The sequence below is a fragment of the Mixophyes fleayi genome, chromosome 8, assembly GCF_038048845.1.
Source record: "Mixophyes fleayi isolate aMixFle1 chromosome 8, aMixFle1.hap1, whole genome shotgun sequence".
Lineage (NCBI taxonomy): Eukaryota > Metazoa > Chordata > Amphibia > Anura > Limnodynastidae > Mixophyes > Mixophyes fleayi.
In genome coordinates, this window is record NC_134409.1 from 116,871,555 (window position 1) to 116,895,287 (window position 23,733).

The 23,733-nt window shown below is 40.6% G+C and overlaps 1 protein-coding gene across 4 annotated transcripts in view; it reads right to left on the reverse strand.

The window, feature by feature from the left end:
* Window positions 1-23,733, reverse strand: part of TASOR (transcription activation suppressor) — a 66,560-nt gene that overhangs the window by 10,972 nt on the left and 31,855 nt on the right. For 2 of the 4 annotated variants that reach the window (XM_075183257.1, XM_075183260.1), the window contains exons 10-18: window positions 23,498-23,598; window positions 23,287-23,390; window positions 18,235-18,307; window positions 18,080-18,154; window positions 10,344-11,000; window positions 9,465-9,883; window positions 9,244-9,367; window positions 4,287-4,346; window positions 1,538-2,457 (exon numbers count right to left, since the gene is read on the reverse strand). In XM_075183257.1, coding sequence (XP_075039358.1) covers window positions 1,538-2,457; window positions 4,287-4,346; window positions 9,244-9,367; window positions 9,465-9,883; window positions 10,344-11,000; window positions 18,080-18,154; window positions 18,235-18,307; window positions 23,287-23,390; window positions 23,498-23,598 — 2,533 coding nt within the window. The remainder of the gene's footprint in view (window positions 1-1,537; window positions 2,458-4,286; window positions 4,347-9,243; window positions 9,368-9,464; window positions 9,884-10,343; window positions 11,001-18,079; window positions 18,155-18,234; window positions 18,308-23,286; window positions 23,391-23,497; window positions 23,599-23,733) is intronic. The other 2 variants (XM_075183258.1, XM_075183259.1) reach the window with 2 other exon arrangements.

Here is a 23,733-nt window from a genome sequence, read left to right on the forward strand (position 1 = left end):
ATTTAGAAATAAATTTGGAAAATTTCATTCAAGCCAGTTCAAGCACTGCAGAAGTACACAACTTGTTTATTGTGGTTTTAAAGTAACAATTTACAAATATACAGAACCTGCTTATGCTGCAATTGCAATACAATAAGATATATAGACAGGACTATGAACATATGCAAACTTAGTGTATTTTTAAGAAAATCATGAATAAAAAAAATTGCAGAGATATCTTCAAGAGTAATTCAATGTGGATATAAACAAAGATCATACTGAATGTCTTAAACAGATGGTGCCTTCTGCTGAAAGCACCGACATTAAAGTAGTAAAATGAACACAGATGGGAATGTGCCACAAAATTAAACAGAATTGAAATATTTAAAGCCTACAGCAGGAATTGCATTATTTTTTATAATACATAGATTTGTCACAGTGGTCCCAACAATGATCATTTGAGTGGTAACATCACGCAACTTTTGCCATCATCAAAAATACTTAAAATCACAGTAAAACATGTAACCTGTAATCTAATAAAAGTATATATTATAATTAGAGCAATGTTGTCAAAAGCTAACAACGTACAATGACATCATTGATATTAAGGACATCGCTACAACTCGTGAATAAAAGTGAGGTCCCAGTAATGCTAAAAGCAAAAAACAAAACTATTGGGTCTGTGCACATTTGTAGATATCTACAATTAAATGTGTAGTTTTCCATGGATTTCTTCCATGAACATAACTGATCAAAATACAGTATTATATAGTATGTGTCCCAAAACACATTATATTCATTTAAAGAAAAGTGGCTTAAAACACTGGAGCATTTTTTTTTGCTTTGGAAACTTACTGACCAGTATTTGTACAATTGTAAATTGGAATTTAGGAACGCACACAGGTATAGAATGCAGTAGATTGATAAAGCAGCTAGAGTACAAAGCTGATCCAAACCTTGTGAATAATAGATATACAAAAGTGATGTTCCAGCGCTATTAAGCAGTAATATGTATATGAGTAAATACAGGACTTAATTTCATTAATGCCCCTTTAACTAAATTATCTTGTAAGTTGTTGCAACACAACTTAAACATATATCCTCAGTATCCAGTGTCATCAACTTTAAGTAGTCAAATGCAACAAGTGAATCAATATTAATAGTGCAATGACAGTTTATATGAAAATTCTCTATAAATCAATTCAAATATACAGTACACAAAATACTTCATATTAATCAACATTGAGCGGTATTCATAAGTCCAACCCTAATAGATGAATGGCTGATCTATAAGACCAAAGATCCTATATAAGAAAAAACGCTGTTCTAAAAAAGTTCCAATGAATAAAAATGGGGGATTGTTGCCCCAGTACATGCAGTGAATATTTGTACAAATCTACAATACTGTTGTCTATAAGGTTATACAGTGACCAGGAAGGACAAAGTGCCGATGGTGCTCTCTGATTTGCAAGCAACAATGAAATACTTTTTAACAGTGAAATTCTCTATAGACCATTTTTCTAAATGCAATGAACAAGGAACACTAATCTTACATTACCTTGATTTCACAGCATATTGCGTTTTCTTCTTGCTCTGCGTGAATATAGAATTTTACTATATTTTTGTTTACGTGGGTGAATATCTTCACCAAGTTGTTAAATACTTCCGGATGCATTTGGTTTATTAAATCTGCTAGCGCTGTATGTGATGCTGTAATGCCGTCTGGTAAGTCGGATGTAGATGTTTCTGGATTTTGTGGCACAATATCCTGGGAAGTCTGGGGCAACGCATCTACTGGAGTACAAGGATTTCCACCCGCTGGAGCATCCTCATTATTGAGAGGAACCTGGTCTATACAGCCATTACGAATCAAGTCAGAGCTTTGTAAAGGTTCTGGCATCTGAGAAATGTCCATATTAGTGTGAACAGGAACACTTATACTGTCTGCTTGCTGTCCAAGAGATTCCAATGGTTTCTTTGTTTCAGAATCTGTACCAATAGACCTGCCACTATCCGAAATACTTATATATGAATTCACAACACTGTCCAGTTTTACACGCAATTCGTCTACATACTGCTGCACAGGGATAGTCGAGTTCTGTGCATAAAACCAGTCTGAAAGTCTCACCACTCTCTCATCTGAAGAAAGTAAGGGTGGTGAAGTGCCAGTAAATGAAATATCTCTTTCTCTTAAAAGCTCCTGCAGCTGCTCTGAGAACTTGCTGTAGACTTCCTGCACAGTGGTCTCAATCACTCCGTTCTGACAGTGTTTGGATTTAAAAAAGTCATGTCCTCTCTTTGTAGTGCGATCTCTGTAAGGTCCTTTCTCATTCCTAGAGGACCGCCTCTTTCCTTTCCTGCACTCAACTGGCGAACAGCCAGGCCCTCTGCACCTCCTAATATGATGAGCTCTTGGATCGTTTGGAAGTGCATCATTTGGAGACAAATACACGAGCTGTTCTTCTGTGAGACTTAAGCCTGGGGGGACAAACAATGAAAGCATATTTTTAGTAACCTAAATTTAAGTTTGCAGTTTTAAAGTATGGCTATGAAATCTCAGTTGGTAAGAAAGGTGGGGTTGTCAAGAACTGGACTTCCTCTTTTTTGATCACTCTTTCATGTAGCAAATGTCACCAGAAGCCATACTGCACTGTGACCCTACAGTAAAGAAAGTCTGTCCTGTCATGCAGTGGAATTAAAGGGAGGGGGGGAATCTAGGATGGGGTCCAGATATTAAAGCAGTTGTCCAAAGTTGGACCTCCTCTTGGGTCAAACTTTCAGCAGTACTTCCCATCATTGCAAATAATGAGCAAGAATAAAAAGGATGAGTCTGAGGCAATTAAGTAGCACACATTCCATAACTGCCCAATATTTGCTGATCGTAACAGGATTTGAGGTTAATTGCTTAACAGCTGCTTGTCCAAATATGGCATTTATTTAATGTGTAATATGCCTACTGAACTCAAAGGATATTTGTTAGTGTGTACCCTGTCACTGGGGCCAGCCCATTTTGTGGACTGAACAAATATACATAAGAATGTAGGTTTTTCACTTGGAGCAAGTCACATCACTAAGACAATCACATATAATTGCATGTGGTAAACAAGACATTAGCAGAATTGCAGTTGTAGTTAATACACATCAACATTTATTATCCTGGTTAATGCAGAAGTTATATAGGAACACTACAGAGCATGTTAATGCAATGACAATGACTTGGCACATATTATGGCCTAAGATCATTTCAGAAGAGATTGTGGAATCTACCCTATTTATTGGCTTAAAAAGGAGAAATATGTATCTATTTTTTTTTTAATAAAAAATTGATTATTCCCTATTGTTGGAGATATATAATCAATACAAAATACAACCAATTAGCAGGCTAATATATTGCAATATCTCAACTGTTAAGTCACTGTAACATAGTGTTTAAACATTTCAAAACAAACATGAAAATTCACACAAAAAAAAAATTCATTTTAAGTATATGTATATCGCAGAAATGATGAGACACACAGGGGGTATTCAATTGTTGCTTTTAACGCGCTAAAACAAAAAAAACGAGCGCTCGAAAAATATTACAGTTTATACGGTAATATGCGCGTAAATACCGTTAATACGGTAGTTTACTCGCTGAATTTCACCCTGAGCTGCGAGATGAAATTTAGCGAGTAATTACCGTATTAACGCTAATATTTTTACAGCGCTCGTTTGAGAGCGTTAACGGCAACAATTGAATACCCCCCACAGAACAATGCCTGAAATGTACAAGTGGATGAGATGGAATGCTCATTAGAGACACTGAACCTCTAGCTTTCACCCAACTATTAAACAGAAAATGGTTTCTTAAGTTAAAAAGATTTGCACAAAAGAAGCAGCACTAAAAAAACAAAATACTTTATTTAATCCATGTGGTTTGAATGCAACTTTTGCATAATGACCTGTAACCATTCCTTATTGTCCTAATTGTTTTTGCAGTTTGTTTTCTTAATTTCAGATTTTGACACATGCAATTGTTTGGTGCTATCCTAGCACAGAAATATAAACCTGACCTGTGATTAGAGGGTAACAACCCCCCAAAAGAATTGCATAATTAAATCCACCACTGGAGGTTATGTATCCATTATTCTACAGCTGCTGCAGCATGCCTTTAGGGGCGGTATTAAGCCGTCACCCACCTACCCCTGCTGTGTACATAGAAAGGACTGGAACTATAGGCTGGTAATGCAATGTTTCCATGTTTTACTGGTTTACAACAGTGCTTTGATTAGAACTGTAACTTGGATCAAACCGATAAACCTCCTCACCTTGTTGTTTTTCAGCTCTAAGATTTCCAACATGATCCTCTGGAGCTCTTCCTTCCTCTCCTGAGGGAAACCAGTAGTTAGAAATCACGGAATCTTATCTAAATTCTAATTTAGTGCCAATTTCTATGGTTCGAGTGGCTTATAGTCTACAGAGTGAACACTGCAGCAGAAAAAAAAACCCTTAGAGATTTAGATAATTCTTCGATGGTAGAATAGCTGCTGGAAATTTTTAACAAAATTGTTTGATACATTAGATTACATGACTCGCACTGCACATCACTTGCATGAAAACGAACCAGTGCAGAACACAGCTGTCATTCTCAGTAAAGATATTTTTTAAGACCGCAAGGTTGCTGGTGAGAGACTAAATGTTTTCTTTGTTTTCAAATACACAAAGATCACTGTGTAGTTTAAGATAAATGTTAAATATGTCTTTGCCCATAAAAATTTTAGCTAAACAAAATTTTTTGGAATGGGTTCAGATATAGCAATATGTAAAAGTACATGGATACAAATTTTGTTCTGTGGTTTTAGAATGCTGAAAGATTAAAAGCATTTGAATCTGTAGAAAAAAAAATGTTCTATTTCATCTAATTAGAGGACTCTAGAAAACATCCATCCAGCATTGCCAGTTGGGGGGACAGTGCACTCAAAACGATACTTGATTCCTTCATTGACATTACCTCCCACACAGCATTAACGGAGTCTGTGTTTGATCTGTTAACAGGAAGAGAATGCGTGTGGTGGAGGGAGATTGGGCAGACACACATAGCATATACTGGCTTATTACTCTTAAGCACTGTGGCCCTCTAGCTGTTCTTATAGAAAACGAATGTGAAATGTTTCAAACAGCAATCAGTGGTATCAATATTGAAGCCACCATTGCTTAAAAAGCTGTATGGGTTTACTGCCACCTCTGGCTTCACTTTCAAAAGAAGGAGAGTTAACTAAGATAAAAATCCAACTCTGTAGAGTTTGAACCAGACATGCGCACACTTCAGATGGCAGAGGGAGTCAGACAGCAAGATACACAATATATAGGCAGAAACAGCGGCATCTGCTATTTTATTGCTTACAGCACACACTTAAAAATCATAATTCTATTTTTAAAAAATGCATTTATGCTTCTCTATGATAACTATTAAGAGATAGATATATACTGTTCATGTGGCAGCCTTTTACCTAGATTCTGTAAAGGCCACTCTAAATCTCATCGTAGCCAGGGCTCAGACAATATTGGCATGCAAAAACAGTCCCCTCCCCTGAGTTAAGAATTTTGTATGATTCTGGGATGCTACACTATATTGTTCCCCATTTGTTTTGTTTCCCTTGCTGAACTCTAGAACACTCAGTAGGTATTTACAACTACACAGTGCTACTTCTCATTCTGCATTCAACTGTTCTCATTTTGTGTGTATGGAAAACTGCACAAAATGCTGCTCTTGTTCAGTATGATGGGATGTATTTCTCAGTGACAATACAAATTAAAATACAAATGTAGCTGGGGGACCCAGCTACCTTGGGTATAGAAGGCTCATGCTGGAGTAGGCACTTAGGCTGAATCTGTGAAAACTGTTTGAATTTGGAACTCCTCTCCTTCTATACTCCACTACCCACAACTAATCAGTTTATACTAACAAAGCCCCATAGGAAAGGACAAAAGAATCAAACAATAACAATATGGAAACAAACACTGAACCTTACGATAGAACTTAAAAGGGTTGGAACGCAGTGTCCCCCAATGGTATAAAGAAATGGATTAAATGAAGAATAAAAATCCTCTCTTCTCTTTCTTCCAGTTTGGAACGTCCGCAACATCACCCAACATTGCTCTTAAGTGAGGGTACGCTTAGACACAGCAGAGCGCAATACTTTTCTTCCAAAGAAAGCTTCGTTGGATACAAATGCACTAAACTGGTATAATTTTGTAAATATATAGACAGATGATCAAGTTGCTGCCAGACAACTGCTCAGCCAAGGCTCCATGCTGCGCTGTCCAGGATGCGCTTACCTATCTGGTAGAATCAGCTATGATGTTCTCAGAGACGGTTTTCCCTTCAGAGATATAAGCAAGCTGAATCGCAGTCCTAATCCATCTGGAAACGGTTTGTTATGATGCTAGACAGACTTTCTTCTGCACAGCATGAAGAATCAGAAGGCCATTAGTACTTCATCCATCTATATGGACATTTACATAGATCCTCAAGGCTCTAACCACATCTAACAAATGCAGAGATTTCACCTCCAGGAGGACAAACTGTCCTAGAGCAGGGAAAACAATGTGCTTGTACAGGTGATATTTTGACACCACCTTAGGTGGAAGGACAGCCCTCATCATGAAAAATAAAAGTGACTTGCAAGACAGAGCAGCCAAACCAAATACCCTTCCTGCCAAGTATATAGCCAAAAGGAATGTAACTTTCCAAGTAAGGAAATATGAAATCAACAGATTCCAATGGTTCAAAAGGCGACTGCTGTAGTGCAGAGACAACCAAATTTAAGTCCCAATTGGTCAGTAGAACATAAGGTGTCTGGCTGTGCATGAAACCCAGTAAGAACATCGGAATCTCAGGAATAAGGGACAATTGATTTTGCAAAGCGACTAACAAAAGATGTGCCAAGTTAAAAGGAAGAAGTGTGTCCTTCCCCTCACTGCAGGAAATGCACGCTTTCCACACTGGTCATTTTTCAAGAAGATTGGCTTTCTGGCTTTAATCATGATCTGAATGACCTTTTCAGATAGACCTTTAACTCTTGGCTTCAACAGCCACAACATTAAAACCAGCTGAGCCAAATCTATTTTGGGGGAAAAAAAGGTAATCCCTTCTTAGAAGATCTCTTAGAGGATGTGTCCATGATGGCATTGGTGTCATGTACAAGATGTCGGCGTACTATGATCTTCTCTGCCAATCTACAAGTAGGATTACTAGTACACAAGGTAGCATGGTTATGGTTGGAAAATAAATAAATCAGCCGACTGTCTCATGCAGTCTGAAGAACAATGTCACCAAGAGTGAGTAGGATTTGGACGACTTGGCTCACCACCCACCTCCAAAACACCCACAAAAACGCAGGTTATTTTGCTCTAACCTTGGACCAACACCAAAACACCTTGAAGTTAAATTTAGATCCCTACCTATACAACATTACAGCTTGTTTTTGCATCTAATAAGGTACATGTGTGCCTAGACTGCATTTAGCTAGGAACCCTCATTGCACAGTCACTCTGAATGGAAGAACCATACATATCTACCCCAAACAGGTGCTGCTCACTTGATGCTAGTTCATGTGCTTCCTGTAAAACCAGATAGATATGCACAAAAATAGGCACATGGTGTCATACAAAAAGCTTCACTTCCCCTGCCAGGTTGCATTTTTGTAAATGATCCTTAATGCCTTTACAAAACATTCAGGCACACATGAAAAATGTCACAAAAGGAAATATTATTGATAGTAACCAACTCTGATTGCTTGCTAGATGCTCCATTATTGTTGGTATTTATCCATTTTAAATATTTTACTGTAATAGACATGTAACTTGGTACAACATACCGTAATATAACACTAGGTGCATCATTTTTAACATCCTGAATTAGGTGTAGATGACCTAAGATTAAAACTAATTTATGTTCCCATAAACAAAGCAGGAAATAGTTACGCATTAAGTACTAGTGGCACATAACACAACTCACAGATGGGGTGGTATAAGAAAACTATTTAAAATATTATATCTCTCTATATCTATATATCTATCTATATATCTCTATATATCTATATCTCTATATAATATATATTATATAAAATAAATAATACATAATATAATATATAAAACAAAATCTGTCAAAACAATAAATGTAGTAATGCTTCTACCAGCTTAAAAACCACCCCAATAAGTCTGTAAAGTTTATGTACCTGTGCAATGTTGAGTGCTAACATAGATGCCAGTTTTATATGAAAGTGAAAACATTTAGATAACAGATACAAAAACGCAGCCATCATTCACAATCTGTTCTTACATTCATGGGAAAATGTTCAAATGAATAAACAACAAGATTTGAACAAGAGGAGTGAAATGACAGCTGTGGAAAGCATAGAAAAAAGTAATACATATCACACGTCTAGAGTTTTAAACGATATAGAGCAATCTTTCGCATCAGATCACTGGACGGTTTTGGAACATCTCCTTGAGACGAACGGTTATGTTGCTCCAGTTTATGTTACCTGTGTCACATGTACCTTGACTGTATAATTTGCTTGCAATGCCATACTTTTATTTTTTTATCATTCTGCTACAAACATACAAAGAAAAAAAAAAAGATAGTGCACACACTGAACTAGAAAAAGAGGGAAGTTATAGTGCACCCATCACTACGGGCACATGGTGTTTTCACTGATAAAAAATGAACTTTAAGATCTTCTGTGGAATTAGGGGGTGGAAGCAATATCCTCCCCCCAGCTTCTCCAGGAGAGCAGAATAGCTTCACTGGACGCACTCTAATTGCCGATTTATAGCTTTGCCTGTGTGACTGAACATGGTAAGGAGTGGTAAAAAAATGGAGCTGGCCATATACTACTAGACAGTTGCAAAACAGGATGGACTTTTAATCCACTTATAGTGACCACATGCCCTTTTTCCTGAAAGCAAATCAAAAAAATTAAAAAACAAGTTATCAGGTAGCTGGAATCTTTACATTCACTCTATACAACACCAATATTAAAGTAGCTTATTTATTGCGAAAAAAAAAAGCTTAAAAATTAATGATCATCATATAATATTAAATTGCTCTGCGAATGTGGACAGGTAATTTTAATAACCACTCTTCAAAGCTTATTTCAATGTAACCAGGCCGTGTTGGACAGAGCAACGAATAAGAATTGCTGAAAGAGACAGGAAATTCCCAACACAAGTATATTTGTTGCAAACTTGAACGCTTGAAAAAGGGTCCACGAGTATTACCTGTAATTGGGATTAATTTCCAGTGCATTTCACACTCCACATTGCTTGAGCTAGGGTTCTGCTGTGGGTAAACCTGTTCAGTAGGTGTGCTGGGACAAGGACTGACACATCCTGAAAATGGCTCCTTAAAATAGATATACAAAAAAAATGTAAAGAAATCGGTTTCATTTTAAATTTAACACTTAACGGCTATTTGTGCCAAATTTAATGCAATAACTTACCAGGATGCTTTCCTCAGCAGGATATGGATATAGATGATCACTCCTACCAGCTTCTTTTCCAACACCACCATCATCAACAGGTGGAACTGCTAGTGATACATTGCTTTCCAGATGGGCCACACTTTGCTGTTCTGTGTAAGTGCTTTGCTCATAATCTGCTGAACTGGCAACAGCATCCACTGACGTTAAAAGATCCATTTTTACAGTCTCATCTGTGATTCTATTTTGATCAGGTAATAGCTTGTTTAAGGAGTCCAGTAAACCAGAGTCTGACAGTTTTTCAAAAAGCACTTTGTAATATTCTGGATCAGTAGTATTGGATTCTGGTTCTGGGCTGCCCTGTCTCAGATCTGTATCTTGCCCACCAAGTGCAGAGATGAAAGAGGAAACCGAATGTGAAGGCTCCGCTGTCTCTTCTCCTTTGCAGGAAATAATTAAAAAAAAGTGTTATTCAAAAGCATTTTAAGTTTACATTTTACAAGACAAACCAAGTTTGCTGAATCTGAACGTGACATGTCTGCCCCTCATTTAAATAGTACCATTCATCTGCATTTAAGTATTACATTTTGAAAAGTCTAACAATGCCAAATGCATACCTTATGACAGATTTCTGCTGCTTGAGCATTGTGTAAAGTTCTAATGAGAATGCTGTGAATGTGTTCCAGCTGCCGAAAACAGCTGGTACTAGTTCACAGACTATGCAGAGATTACTACTACATGTGTCTTGCTACAGATAGAGGTTATGAATTTGCTCACAAAATGGGCTAACCACTAGTCAGACTGGAGTAGACCATTTTCAACAAAGCATTTACTAAATTCATCACACAGACACATTAATTTGGTACAATCAACATTACAGAAAACCTAGCAATTACTCACGGAAACACTTAATGTAGTCTTCGGTTTTATGATGTTTCCACTCTGTTGTTTCTGGACTACTTTCCAGTTTTCTCTTCAATCCACTGTTTGAAGCTTCCTCGATTTCGGGATTATTAGACGTATTATTTTTCTTAATGTAAATAAGATTTATTAGGCCCTTTAATTTGTCCATATCATAGTCTGTATTTTCAGACAGTCTTTCGCGGACAGATTCTCTGGTCATGCTTGTTGGAACGTCATGATCATCTTCAATAGGTTCATAATCAGATACTGGACTGAACTGCTGTACCCTTCGATTTTCCATGATCAGTTCCTTTGCTCTATCCACTGGCAGAATATATGCTTCCGACCCACGTATATAACTATTTAAACCTGGGTGTATCCGGCTTCGATCTTTTGGAGCTGTATACAGGTTTTTTCTACAATCCAACCTCTGATCGTAAACTCTTAGTACACAATCTTTGCGCTTATAGGTCCCTTCTGCTCTTCTTTTCAAATATATGCGCAGGTGCTTCTCCACAACAATGTTAAAGTTGTCAGAGGTGTCTTTCTGGCACTTAATAAGGGCGCTGTGCAGAGATGCAATAAAAGTCAAAAGATCGGGCAAAATTTCATGGTTTTCTGGCATGAAATAGGGCTGGACTTTAACATGTGATGCTGAAATAAATAAGGAAAACAAAAATATTCAAACTACAATACAGTTTGATCCCAAAAAAAATTAAATAGATTAGAATAGCTTTGGTATATCCTCAAACAAGAAACACTAAAGCAGATAAAAGTGCTGGCTGTTCAGTCTGGTTGCTCTGTGTACCCCTTGCAGTGGATAGAGTAGTGCAAATTATCCATCCCCAAACAGTAAGATAAGTGGATTTTTCCTTAAAGGTCAATAAAGTCAGTGCAGACGACAAGAGTGTCTGTACCTTTTCCACTGGGAGAAACAATAAAAGACTTAACCTAACTCCTCCCAGGTGTAAACACCTCTGCAACAGGAAGAAGCCCGTATTTTCAAGTAGCAAAGTGAGTCTATAGTGTAAAAAACTGTAGCAGAAAAGGAACAGCGAGGAAAAATGAATGGGTCTTACGAAAGGAGTTAACGGAGTAAAATATAAAAATTATCTTTTCTTGCAGTGGTCCTATGTTGAAGTAGGGACATGGGGAGGCTGAATATGCAGCACTGCCTGAAGAAAGGTACGAACGTCCAGTAAAGAGGCCAAACGTTGCTGGAAGAAAATAGAGAGGGCCGAGACTTGCACCTTTAAAGAACTTAACCTAAGACCTGCTTCTAGACCATCTTGGAGAAATGCTAGAAAGCGGGGCAGGCTGAAAAATACTGGGTCACAACACTTCTTTTCACACCATAGAATGCAAATCTTCCACACCCTATGATATTTCTTAGCAGATACCGGCTTACGAGCTTTCATTAGGGTATCCACCACTCTCAATGAGAACCCTCTTGATCTCCAGAGACTGGCTTCAATAGCCATGCCATTAAAGCCAATCGAGTTAAGTCCTGATAATGAAACGGACCTTGACTGAGAAGATCGTATCTGAGTGGAAGAGGCCAACCTCTTCCTACCGCCATATGTAATATGTCTGCAAACCAAACTCGCCTTGGCCAATTTGACGCCACTAGAATTACTGGAGGACGTCCCACTCTGACTCTTCGTAGCACCCGAGGAATCATCGGGATTGGGGGAAATAGGTATCCCAGGCCGAAATCCCACTTAATTTACATCACATCCACCGCTACCGCTAGATGGTGGTCCCTGGTTCTTGCGCAAAACCTCGGTACCCAATGGTTGTATCTGGATGCCATTAAATCCAGGTCTGGGAGGCCCCATCTTTGAACCAGCTGTTGAAAAACCTGTGGCTGTAGAGTCCATTCCCCTGGAAGAATTGCATGTCTGCTTAGATAATCCGCCTCCCAGTTTTCCACTCCTGGAATAAAGATAACGGATATCGCTGGAACCCAGTTCTCTGCCCAAGACACGATCTGTTCCGCTACCTGCATTACTCCTGCGCTTCTTGTTCCTCCCTGACGATTCACGTACGCCACTGCCGTGGCGTTGTCTGACTGCAGAGGAACCAGATTTCCTTGCAGGAAGGATTTAGCTCCTTGAAGGCCTAGCAACATCGCCCACAATTCTAGAATATTGATCGGGAAAAGAGTCTCCCTGATGGACCAGAGTCCCTGCAGCCGAAGGTGGAGAACAACTGTTCCCCAGCCTTGCAAACTGGCATCCGTAGTCACTACGATCCATTCCACTAGAGCAAAAGACTTGCCTAATCGCAGATGGTCCGGAATGAGCCACCAACCCAGAGAATCGCGAGACTTCCTGGAGAGGTGAATCACTTGAGACTCCAAATGCTTTGGCGACCCCCGACCATTGATTTAGAAGATCCCACTGGAAAGCCCGTGAATGGAATTGACCGTAGGGAAGAGTCTCGAATGCTGATACCATCAGTCCTAAAACCTGCATCCCCAACTTCATTGAGGGACGAGGATGATTCCAAAGCAGGCGGACAGAGTTCTGAATGGACCAAATCTTTTTCTCTGGGAGAAAAACCTTCTGTAGGGTTGCGTCCATTAGAAGTCCTAACATCACCATCCTTTGTGACGGCTGTAGAAACGACTTTGGATAATTGACTATCCAGCCGTGCAGCTCCAGAAAACTCAGGGAGAGTTTCAGGTGTTCAGATAAGATCACCTGCAAGGGAGCTTTGACGAGCAAATCGTCCAGGTATGGAACAACATTCACTCCCTGGGCACGATAACCTGCTGCCATCACCGCCATGACCTTCGTGAACACTCTGGGAGCAGTTGAAAGACCGAAGGGAAGAGCCTGAAATTGAAAATGCAAATTCCCTACGGTGAAACGAAGGAGGGATTGCTGTCCTTCCCAAATTGGAACATGTAGATATGCGTCGCAAATGTCTATAGACACTAGAAACTCCAAGGGTTCCAATCCATTGATCACCGAGCGAATTGACTCCATACGGAATTTGGTTATTTGAAGATGAGTATTGAGGTTCTTGAGGTTCAAGATCAGTGGAAATGATCAGTTTTGTTTGGGCACTAAAAACAGGTTTGAGTAAAACCCTTCTACCTTCTGGTTTTCCGGAACCCTGCAAATGACCCTGGCGGAAAGAGGAGAAGCGACTGATTGAAGCATCGACCTTCTCTTGATGCAATCACGAGGCAATTGGGTTTGGAAGAAATTTTGAGGAGAAGGACCCATAATGTCCATAAAATAACCTCTGGATATTATCCCCAATATCCAAACATCCTTGGTGGAGGCCACCCATTGGTCCCTGAACAATCGAAGGCGACCCCCCCACCCCTGCAGCCGCTAGGAGAGGGGGAATCCCTTCATGAGGAGGATTTACCTCTTAGAATAGGAGCCTCTTTCTTTCTGGGAAAATCCCGTTAGCGAGAGGCCTTCCCCTACTGGAGGATTGCCCTCTTGAGACTGAATTCCCACGAAAGGACTGACGAAAGGAAACAAAACGTGAAGTCTTGGGCTTAGATGCATTAACCGGCAAAAAGAGCTTTTGCCTCCGGTAGTCTGACTGATCATATTATCCAAATCAGGTCCGAAGAGAACGGAGCCTGAAAATGGAAGAGCCTCTAAAGATCATTTAGATTCCAGGTCGGCATTCCACGATCGAAGCCACAGCGGTCTCCTAGCTGCGACTGCCGAAGCAGACACCGAGGAAGAAATGGAAGCGGAATTTTGGGCTGCCGCATAGACGTAACCCGATGCTTTCTTAAGGTGAAGAGCCAAGGATAGCAATTCTGAATCTTGTAACCTAGAAGCTAATTGGTCTGCCCAAGTCTCCATTGCTCTCGCCACCCAGGCGGAAGCGAATAAAGGCTTGAAGGATGTTCCGGCCGCCAGGGAAATACTTCTTAGAAACCCTTCCAACCGACGATCTGTGGGATCCCGAAGGACCGCTGCGCCAGGAACCTGCAGAGTAGTGTGACGAGCTAGTCTAGCAACCGGAGTATCAAGCTTGGGTAGTTGTTCCCAACGAGATACCTCCTGCTCTTGAAGAGGATAAAGCATTGAATACCTGCGAGGCACGGTAAATTTTTTATCCGGTTGTTTCCATGCTGATTCAGCAATTTCTAAAAGCTCAGCTGAGGATGGAAAACAAATAGTCTGAGGTCTATTTCGTTTGAACAAGCCCTGGGTAGGAATGGACTGTTCCTCTTCCATTTGGCAACCCACCATGGCGGAAGGACCACCCCAGGACTACCCGCCCTGTACTCAAGCTTCACACTGCGCACAAAGAGCCTCCTGGTCCAACTGTCCCCCTGGCAGTTTAGCTGAACATGTAAACTCCACTGCCCTATAGACTGTCTCTCACTCGGGAGATCCTCGTTCCCACTCCGCCTCAGCGGGGACTTGGTATGTTCCACAATGTGCAGTCTCCGAACGGAGTGCGGCACTCTCTGCCAGTGGCAGCGCCGAACCCATCGGGACTAAATAATGAAAAACGCTCAGCGCTCTCACCATAAACTGTTGCAAGAGACTTTTTTTTTTATAAACAAAAACGGAATACTTCTTTAATAATCAATTCTATGAGGAGAAAAATGTTGGAAACATCTGTCCTCATCTACACTAATAAAATAGCCACTAAGGAAAATAAAAAATTCTAATAAATACAGGAAGTACTGCTAAGCAGTACCAAACACAGCCCAACTCCTTGGGCACTTATACAGAACTGAAGTGTGTGGGCTTGCTGAGGGGAGGAGTCAGCAGCAAGTTTAGTTATTAAATATTTAAGTGCCGACTCCAAGCGCCCTCAGACAACCCCATTGTAGCAGTGTCCCCCAGAGTGGATGATGGAGAAAAGGAACCAGAGCGGCTGCATACTAAATGGCTGGACAAATATGCAGCATGTAAATTTAACCTCATGTATCGGACTCCCTTTGACCTACAGATTGTAAGCAGGGCCCTCTTGCCTCTGTCTGTTTTACCCAGCATTGTTTATTACAGTTTGTTTCCAAATTGTAAAGCGCTACGGAATTTGCTGGCACTATATAACTTGTTGATTATGATGATGGTAGGACCCAACCACTGTGTAACCCTGCAACGAGTCCTCTCCGAAACACCTCAGTTTAAGAATGAAAAGTTTGAGCTGCAAGAAGTAGTTCTATGCAGATACAAATCTAGCAAATGGTGTGTACAGTTTCCAAAGTATGGAGGATAAAAGCATATCTATGTGAAAGGTCAAAAGGAGCTCTTTGCAGGACAATGTTCGAAAAGACAGAGCACAGTGACAGAAGGAAAGCTATTTTCCAATTAATACATTTAAGGTCACAGGGAAATAGTGGCTTGAATGGTAGGTATTGTAACATTAAGAGGACTAGGTTGAGATCTCAATGCAGTGTATATTCTTTGAATTGTAGATCTAAATGGAAAACTGCTTTAAAGAAGCAGATGCAGGGCTAGTTGTACGACAACATGCTAGTGAGACTTTCACATGGGCTTTGGATGTAACAGACTTTCACAACCAGAGTCTGAGAAGCCCTTGGATTTCCTTAACTGGGACTCAAGTGCCAATTAGCCAGGTGGAGAAAACAGATTGGAATAACATGCTTATCTTTCAGTGAACAGGTCTTTCCCAAGAGTCAGTTTCCAAGGTGGGCTAACTGACATTAACAAAATCTAAGTACCAAGAGTCCACATAAGAAATATTCGAGTGGAGGTAGTCTTCAGATTCCAAACAACAAAAGGGAGTAAGCACTATTGGTGGGTTAAAAAAACAACAACAAAAAAAACAAACAAACACACATACACCACCAGAAACCCACATAATGACCCGAGTGCTAATAAACACTGCATGCAGGTCTCAAATCCAAATACACCACTAGCTTGTCCTAAATGCAATTGAGCCTTTCTGTGTAAGACCCCACAAAGTAGGGGTGCATCACCGCTCCCCAGCCAAAAATATCTGTCATATTTACAGTCCAGTTCTGTGGAAGCCTGAATCACTGTATTTGTTGTGTGTGTAATGGCTGACATCACAGTAATATGGGAGTGAGTGTTTGATAGAGGTATGATATGGAACATGCCCATGGTAACTTACTCTGTTGTAGAAACTTGAATTGAAGAAAACTTAATCATAAGAAAAGAATGGTGACTACACATGCAGTGGTGAATAGCCCAAATAGGAGTGTCCTGAATTGGAAGTTGTGATAGTTGAATTGGTGGATGTGTGGGTTGACATACTGTATATCGATGAAGGTCATGAAGGTGGAGTTAATTACAGATCTGATTAACTATTATGAAGTGATTATAGTCAACCAGTAGATTAAGAGAACTCAGAATGAGTACAAGTCAATGTCCCCATACTTTTTCTTGACAAGAAATAATTGTGTATAGTATCATCTGGGGGCACAGATGATTGGATTTCAGGATACAAATATGGCAAAACCCTCCAATAGGAAGTGGAGGAGATGAGCGAAATAGAATCCTGTAGCGCTAGTAAATAATACAGAGTACCAAAGTTTACTGTGCAGTGACAAAGCCATTTCCCATGCAAGAAAAGCCTGCCTTCTATGGCTTCCTCACACTCGCATGTCGCTAAAGATTCATCAAATAGAACTTTTGGAGTTCTCAGACTGTGTGTGGATGTTGCCTTGAGGGTCCCATGATGACTTCTTGTAAACTGACCAAATCCAGGTGGTCTAAGCTTGATCCACAAACTACCCAAAGCACTTTCAGTTAGTGGCCCATGCACGTCTGTTGAAGACTCACAAGAAAATATAGCAGGAAGGAAGAAAGTATTCCCTCCATTAACGTCTACGATGAGCAGTTTTAGATAAGGGCTAAGTAGGTGCAAGTGTGAAGCTTAGTAAAATAATCTTATTTTTGTAACTGGCATAACCTGATGTCATTAACCAAAGGGCCCTTTGAGTAGCAATAGCGGTCACCGTGGCACAGGCGGCAAGATGTATGACGATAAAAGATACAACATATAAAAGAAAATGGTCAGCAAGCTTCTGTACCTCCTGCATGGCTAGGTCAGGGGAATGGTCACAATGACAGAGCTTTCCAGAGCCAAGTGTATGTTGGTGCAACCACCTTACACTGGTGGTCTGACGATTGTTGGCTCTGCAAAGTAAAGTTCCAATGCATTCCTCCACAGGTCATCCTACTAAACCATTTAATGGGAAAGCTTCAGATTATCATGTAATTTCTAAACGTAATGCATTTGAAGCTGAAAACAGGTGATGCAAGGATAGAACAAGAAGAACTACCTACTCTCCTGTATAGTGGGTGACCAATTAACTTCAAAGTGGCAGTTGAATCTCATGTAATGTGAGAAGATGGCACCCATAAAGCCTCCACATAGGCCGGTGGAAACTTTTCCAAAGGTCGGAAGTTGTGACACAGACCAATATCATGTACCAGATCACCACCATGGTTCAGGCTAGCAATTATGAGTTCACCAATGGTTTGAGTAGGGAATGTGCCATAGCCTCATTGAAATATCCTGACCAGACATGAGGTCGGATGCCAGCCAAGCATTCCTTGAATGCTGCAGTGGATTCAATGGTTTGGCAACCAAGTATGGGCCCATAGCAACAAAAACTATAATTTCTTTTTCGAACAAATAGATGACAAATTACCTTGTTTCCCATATGGTTATTATGACTGGAGCTAAACCTAAAGAATACTCCCTAAATATAACATTAACTTATAATCAGGATCCATCACACTCACCAGGCTGCAGAGATTCTCTGGACTCTGGATAAATAAAGAGAGCGTGCAGGGGAAACGATTTCGTACTTTGAACACCTAAAATGTTAAAATAATGTTTCAGACAATTGCAAATTTTCTTGACAGTTTGTATGTGAAGATAATAAATAAATACTTACCATATGAAGTGGTCATGGGTGTAGGAAAATATAACAACAAGAACCCTCTGTCTGCCAGTGGTTTAACCAATGCCTACGGAAAAAATTCACGCTATATTACATTAAGTCTTCACATAGCTTTTAGTACAAAAATTGTATTATTGTACTTGTGTTATAACCTTTCCTCTGAATCCAGTAGGGTACACAGATACTTATTGCAGAAGCAGGAAGTTAGAAATTTAAAATTTACTGTTAGTTCCTCCCACTCTATACTGCCATTGGCTGCTTGGTAACCTCAGTATTTTATCAAGGAAGCCCACCAAAGGATAGAACAAGAGGGAGAGAAGAGCAATATTCCAAGAAAAACAACAGAAACAAGAATGAAAAGTGTAAAGGAAGGTTATCCAGTGTCCCCATTGCATTCAGAGAAAAGCATTTCAATTAAGTACAAAAATCCCATTTTCTCATTCATACACTGAAATACTGGGGACATCCCAAAGGAAGGTATACTCAGACGCTTCAGTGCTCACCACCTAATGTCAAAAACTGGCATCTCTGGACCCAAACCTACTGAACCCATAGAACTTTGTGAAGGTGCACACCAAAGACCATGTGGCCGCCCAGCCAAGGCCCCATACCAATCCGCCCAAGGTCCCCACCGATATGTGCAATCACATATCTGGAATCAGGTTGTCCTGCCCAAACGCATTACTGGCGAATTACCAAAGTGATCAATCTATCAATAGTCTGTTAATATGCCAGACAACCTCTCTTGTGTGCATCAAATAACCAAGAGGTCATCAGTTCTACGCAGTTCATAAGGATGTGATTATGCCTCAGTATAAAACCAGTATCACAATGTCCTGATTAAGATGGAACTTGGAAACCACTTTAGGCTGAAAAGAAGACTTAGGGCTAGATTTACTTATCTGCGGGTTTGAAAAAGTGGGGATGTTGCCTATAGCAACCAATCAGATTCTAGCTATCATTTTGTAGAAGGTACTAAATAAATGAAAGCTAGAATCTGATTGGTTGCTATAGGCAACATCCCCACTTTTTCAAACCCGCAGCTTAGTAAATCTAGCCCTTAGTCCAAAGAACAGCCCTGTTATCATGAATGATAAGAAACAAAGACCGACAAGACAGAGCTCCAAGCTCTTAAACTTTCCAGGCTGGGGATATGGCCAACAGAGAAGTAGTCATCCAGGTGAAAAAACTTCAACTACACTGAATCCCAGGATGCAAGGTTGTAAGCACCAGACTGAGATCACAAGGCACTACTGAGGAGGGGGAGGCGGTGTATGAAGGACATGTATCACTCTCTACAAGAAAGTCTGAACTTCCCATAAGAGTGCTAGTTTTCTGAGAGAAAGTCGATAAGGCAGAATTCTGAACCAACAAGGAGTTAAACTTAAAGTCAAATCTTCCTGTAAGAAAAGGAGAAGTAAACGAGCAAAGTGAAAATAAGAGGTAGGAAACCGTCCTTTTACACCAGGATATGTTGGTTTTCCAAACTATGTGATAACTCCTGTCGGAAACTGGCTTTCTGGTGTTTAGCCTTGTCTGAATCTTGCTGACCGGGAAGCTCTTACACCCAAGGTTCATGCACTCAACAGCCACACCATACAAGGCAGACGAGGTAAACTTTAATGAAGCAGATGTCTTAGAGGCAGATGCCATGACAGGTCCTCAACCATGCTGAGAATGTCCTTGTACAAAGGACTTTCTCAGCAAGTAGAGTGCCACCAGAATCACCTGAACATCACCTCTCTTTTAAATCTTCTTTAGCACTCACAAAAGAATAGTTACCAGAAGGAAGTCCCAAGGTACCGATATGGCAACTGCCAACAACGACCCCTTGAGGTGGAGTAGAAGCATTCTACCTTCTGGTTCAATAAAACGCCATCATGTCTCTATCTGGCTGACACCATTAGTTCACAATCTGCTGGAAAACTTGATGGGACAATTCAAAGAGGTAAAGGGCCAGCACGCAGAGAAACTCTACTTTCCAGTTCTCCGCAAGAGATCAACATCGCTGAGACAGCTGGTACATTCTGTGTCGCCCATTGTATGATCCTGCAGGTCTCTCACACGGCCAGGGCACACAATGTTCCTCGCCGATGATTCACTTCATGTTACCACTTCTTGCGATAACAGCGTATCATTGCAAGAACCGTTGTGTTCTACCCAGGATGAAGAAAACCACAGAGTTCCAGCACAGTTAAAGGGGGCTCTGGAGTCCAAAAACCCGAAAGCCTTGATGCAATTTCTCTCCCAGGCATCTGTGTTGGAATCAAACTGCTGGTCCTTGGAGAAGCAGATGAAAGATCGCAGGTGGGTAACCTGTCTATCCTGCTGATTGTTTAGCGGAAAGATTAAGTGCTGAATGCTTAGCCGCCCAAGCCTGTCTTCCCCTCTACTGAACTCGTGGAGGAACAGAGGTTAGAACGTTGGAGGTCTGACTTTCCCCAGAGACAATAAAATCGAAACTTAGGGCCCCTAGGTCCTGGAGCATAAAATGGGAGAAGGGAACTCTTTTCCCCAGTGGCCTGGAAAATAACCTGGTCTAGGACCACTCAAAACTTCTCCAGAAAAGGGCAAGGACCAAGCCCACCACCCAAGCCCTAGGGCTTGGCAAGACAAGCAAGGCAAAAAACCTATCACAATGATTCCCACATTGATAGCGGCTTCACCCAAAAACTTAGAGGCCTCCCGAATATGCTCACATGAGCATAATCTAGTCTGGGTCTGCTAACAGATCCTCAGCTAATAGTGCAGACCACCTCTTCACTGTCACCCTTGTAAAACAACATAGGGATTACCTCGTTCTTCCAATGCATGATATGTCATAAGATAGCAGCAGTCAGAATTGGAATGGTACTAATCTTAGACAGGAAAGCAATGGGAGCATCTAACCAAAGTGGAGATTCCCATGTCCCCATACATACACTAAAAAAAGGATAAGAGGAATAACACCTGCGGGAGACCTAAAATCTACATTCAGGCTTGGATCCAGCTTCGCTTAAAGGGTCTTCTCACCAGGGGGAAGAAAGAGGGGAAGCAAACAGTCTATTTTTCCATCCTCTTAAACAGCAAATTGTCAGGAATCTCAAATTCCTCACTGTCCTTAACATTTAGTTTCTGTCAGATGGCTCACACAAAATAGTCTACCCCCTGCTTTCTGTTGGGAGTCCACATTAGGGCACGAAGTAACCTCAGGGCCAGAGTCTTTGGCCTATTTCCCCTGTCTAGTTAGAGGCACATAGCATTATCCTTTTCAGACCAGACTGCATTGGCTCATTCGGCAATTGCAGCAGCGGAGCCAAAAGACCCTTGGCCATGCGCTACAGATAGGAAAGTTTCGTTTTACAACTCCCCCAGAAGGGACAGGAGGAGTGTACCCCCCCCCCCCCCAAAAAAAAACCGCAGACAGCAGCAAAAGATCTGCAATGCACCGTGCCAAAGACAATGCCCAGACAGGTTCAGCTTTTTCAGCCAGGAAAGCAGCTGCAAGCAGTCTGCATCACAAGCTGCACATACAGCGTCAACACCTGACTAGCCACTAGAAAAGCGAGAGCAGCACCTGGAAAAAATAAAACCACTGATGTTTCCTTTTCAGGCACACCCTTAGATGTATTCCCCTTTATCAGCCATAATAGGAAAGCTAAGAGGACATATAGAGGACAGCTGCAGTGCACTGACAGGTTCACTGTGTACTGCAAAATAGACAAAGTTCAGAGCAAAGCTGCAGTGCACAATGACAAGCACACTGTGGACTGCAAACACAAACAAGTTCAGATCAACAGTCACTGAAATAAATCCAGTCACAAATCACCTTCCTGACACTATGCTCCCAAAGTAAAGAGGGAGAGCTGCGGTGTCTAACTTTTTAGAGGGATTGTTATGGAGAAGTATACTCTACCAAGAAGGTGGTGCTGGATAGGGATAGCAAGTGCCAGCTTCCAAATGCCCAGCACTAAGATGGCCGAAGTAGATAAGCCCTCCCCTCCCCCCCAACACCATCATGTGACTGTTGTGGAGCTACCTGGACCAAAAGCACTTACCTGACTCCAGTTCCTAGCAACCTGCATCCACTTCTCCTATGCATGTCCTCGCAACGGGATGAGTCCACGACTTAAATCCAGTCCCCCACAGCAATCAAACACTGGGAGCAAGTTAACAGGAGGAAGAACTAATGGCAATACCTCCGCAGCCCACTACAGGAATCCCCGGCTACCATAAGAAAGCACCTAGCTCAAGAGGGCAAGAAAGAAAACTGGGGTTCCCAGACAGTCAATAGGGGTATGGAAGGTGAGAATCTTGAGTTTTTGCAGGTACATTTAAGTGCCCAAGCTCCTGCCTCAGCACTCTATACCTAGTGTTCCAGTGGCCCCAATGGATGAATGAGAAATATAATTATTTCAGTACTGTTTGACATACTGCTATAGATCAATATTTGTCAATAAATAAGACCTAACAGCACTAAAAGTCAATGACCAGATAGCCAGTAATTGATATGTCTGCTAACCAGTTGCAGTCCAGCTTTCTTCCAGATTATAATGAACATAGTATGCATGAATAAAATAACTTGACTACTCTGAATAACGCTGACAATAGCCAATGACTTGTCAATTGGCAGTATTAAAAATACACTAGGAGGAAATTTTGGCAATACAATAAAAAGCTTCAAAACTGTGGATAATTATAGAAAAGTGTTTACAGCAAAATTACGTATTTGGATTATAGGATCACTATAATAATTAAGATATCAAGAGCTCTTAAAGTGAACCTGCAGACACTAGAGGCAGTTCTTTTTTTGGGGCAAAACCAAACCACAACACAGCCTACAAATTCACTAGGAATTAGAGATGTCACCAAGGTAAAAGTAAATGTGTGATTCAAACCTTTATGATGTTCCTAGCTCATAATGAACTGGATTGAATATTTGGTCAGCCTACAAAAGGTCTGTCCATGCTGTGTCATGAGTTGAAAAGTCCACTTTGCTAATATAACCTGAAATTACATCAGTGGTACCTGTAAAACAACTAAACATTTAAACAAAACCAGCCTTACCAGTTTTTCTTTTTCCAATTTTTGTAACAAGCCCTGCAAGTCGTTTCCAGTCCTTGTCTTGTCAGACACTTCATAAAGGCTGCTACATAGCCCACCTTTTACAACTGTCAAAATTGCAATAAAAAATGGAGGGGAGAATTCATTAATGTAACCTTACATAAATAAGTCTAAAGTATGTCTACAAGTAATTCCAGTACTGTACTTTACATACCTTCCTTGGTCTTATGAGTTTCTTTATAGAACAACAACGATGGAATTCTCTTTTTAATTTGTTCTAAGCGCATGACAATTTCCAAGTCAATTTTTTCCGCTCTAGGTAACAAAAAATATTACATTTGACCAATGTTTAAATAGAAAACAAAATTTTCAAAAAAATCTGAATCTGTTTCAGTGAACAACAATTACAAAATGTTTACTCCGAAATGCAAAAGATGCTTTGCATCCACT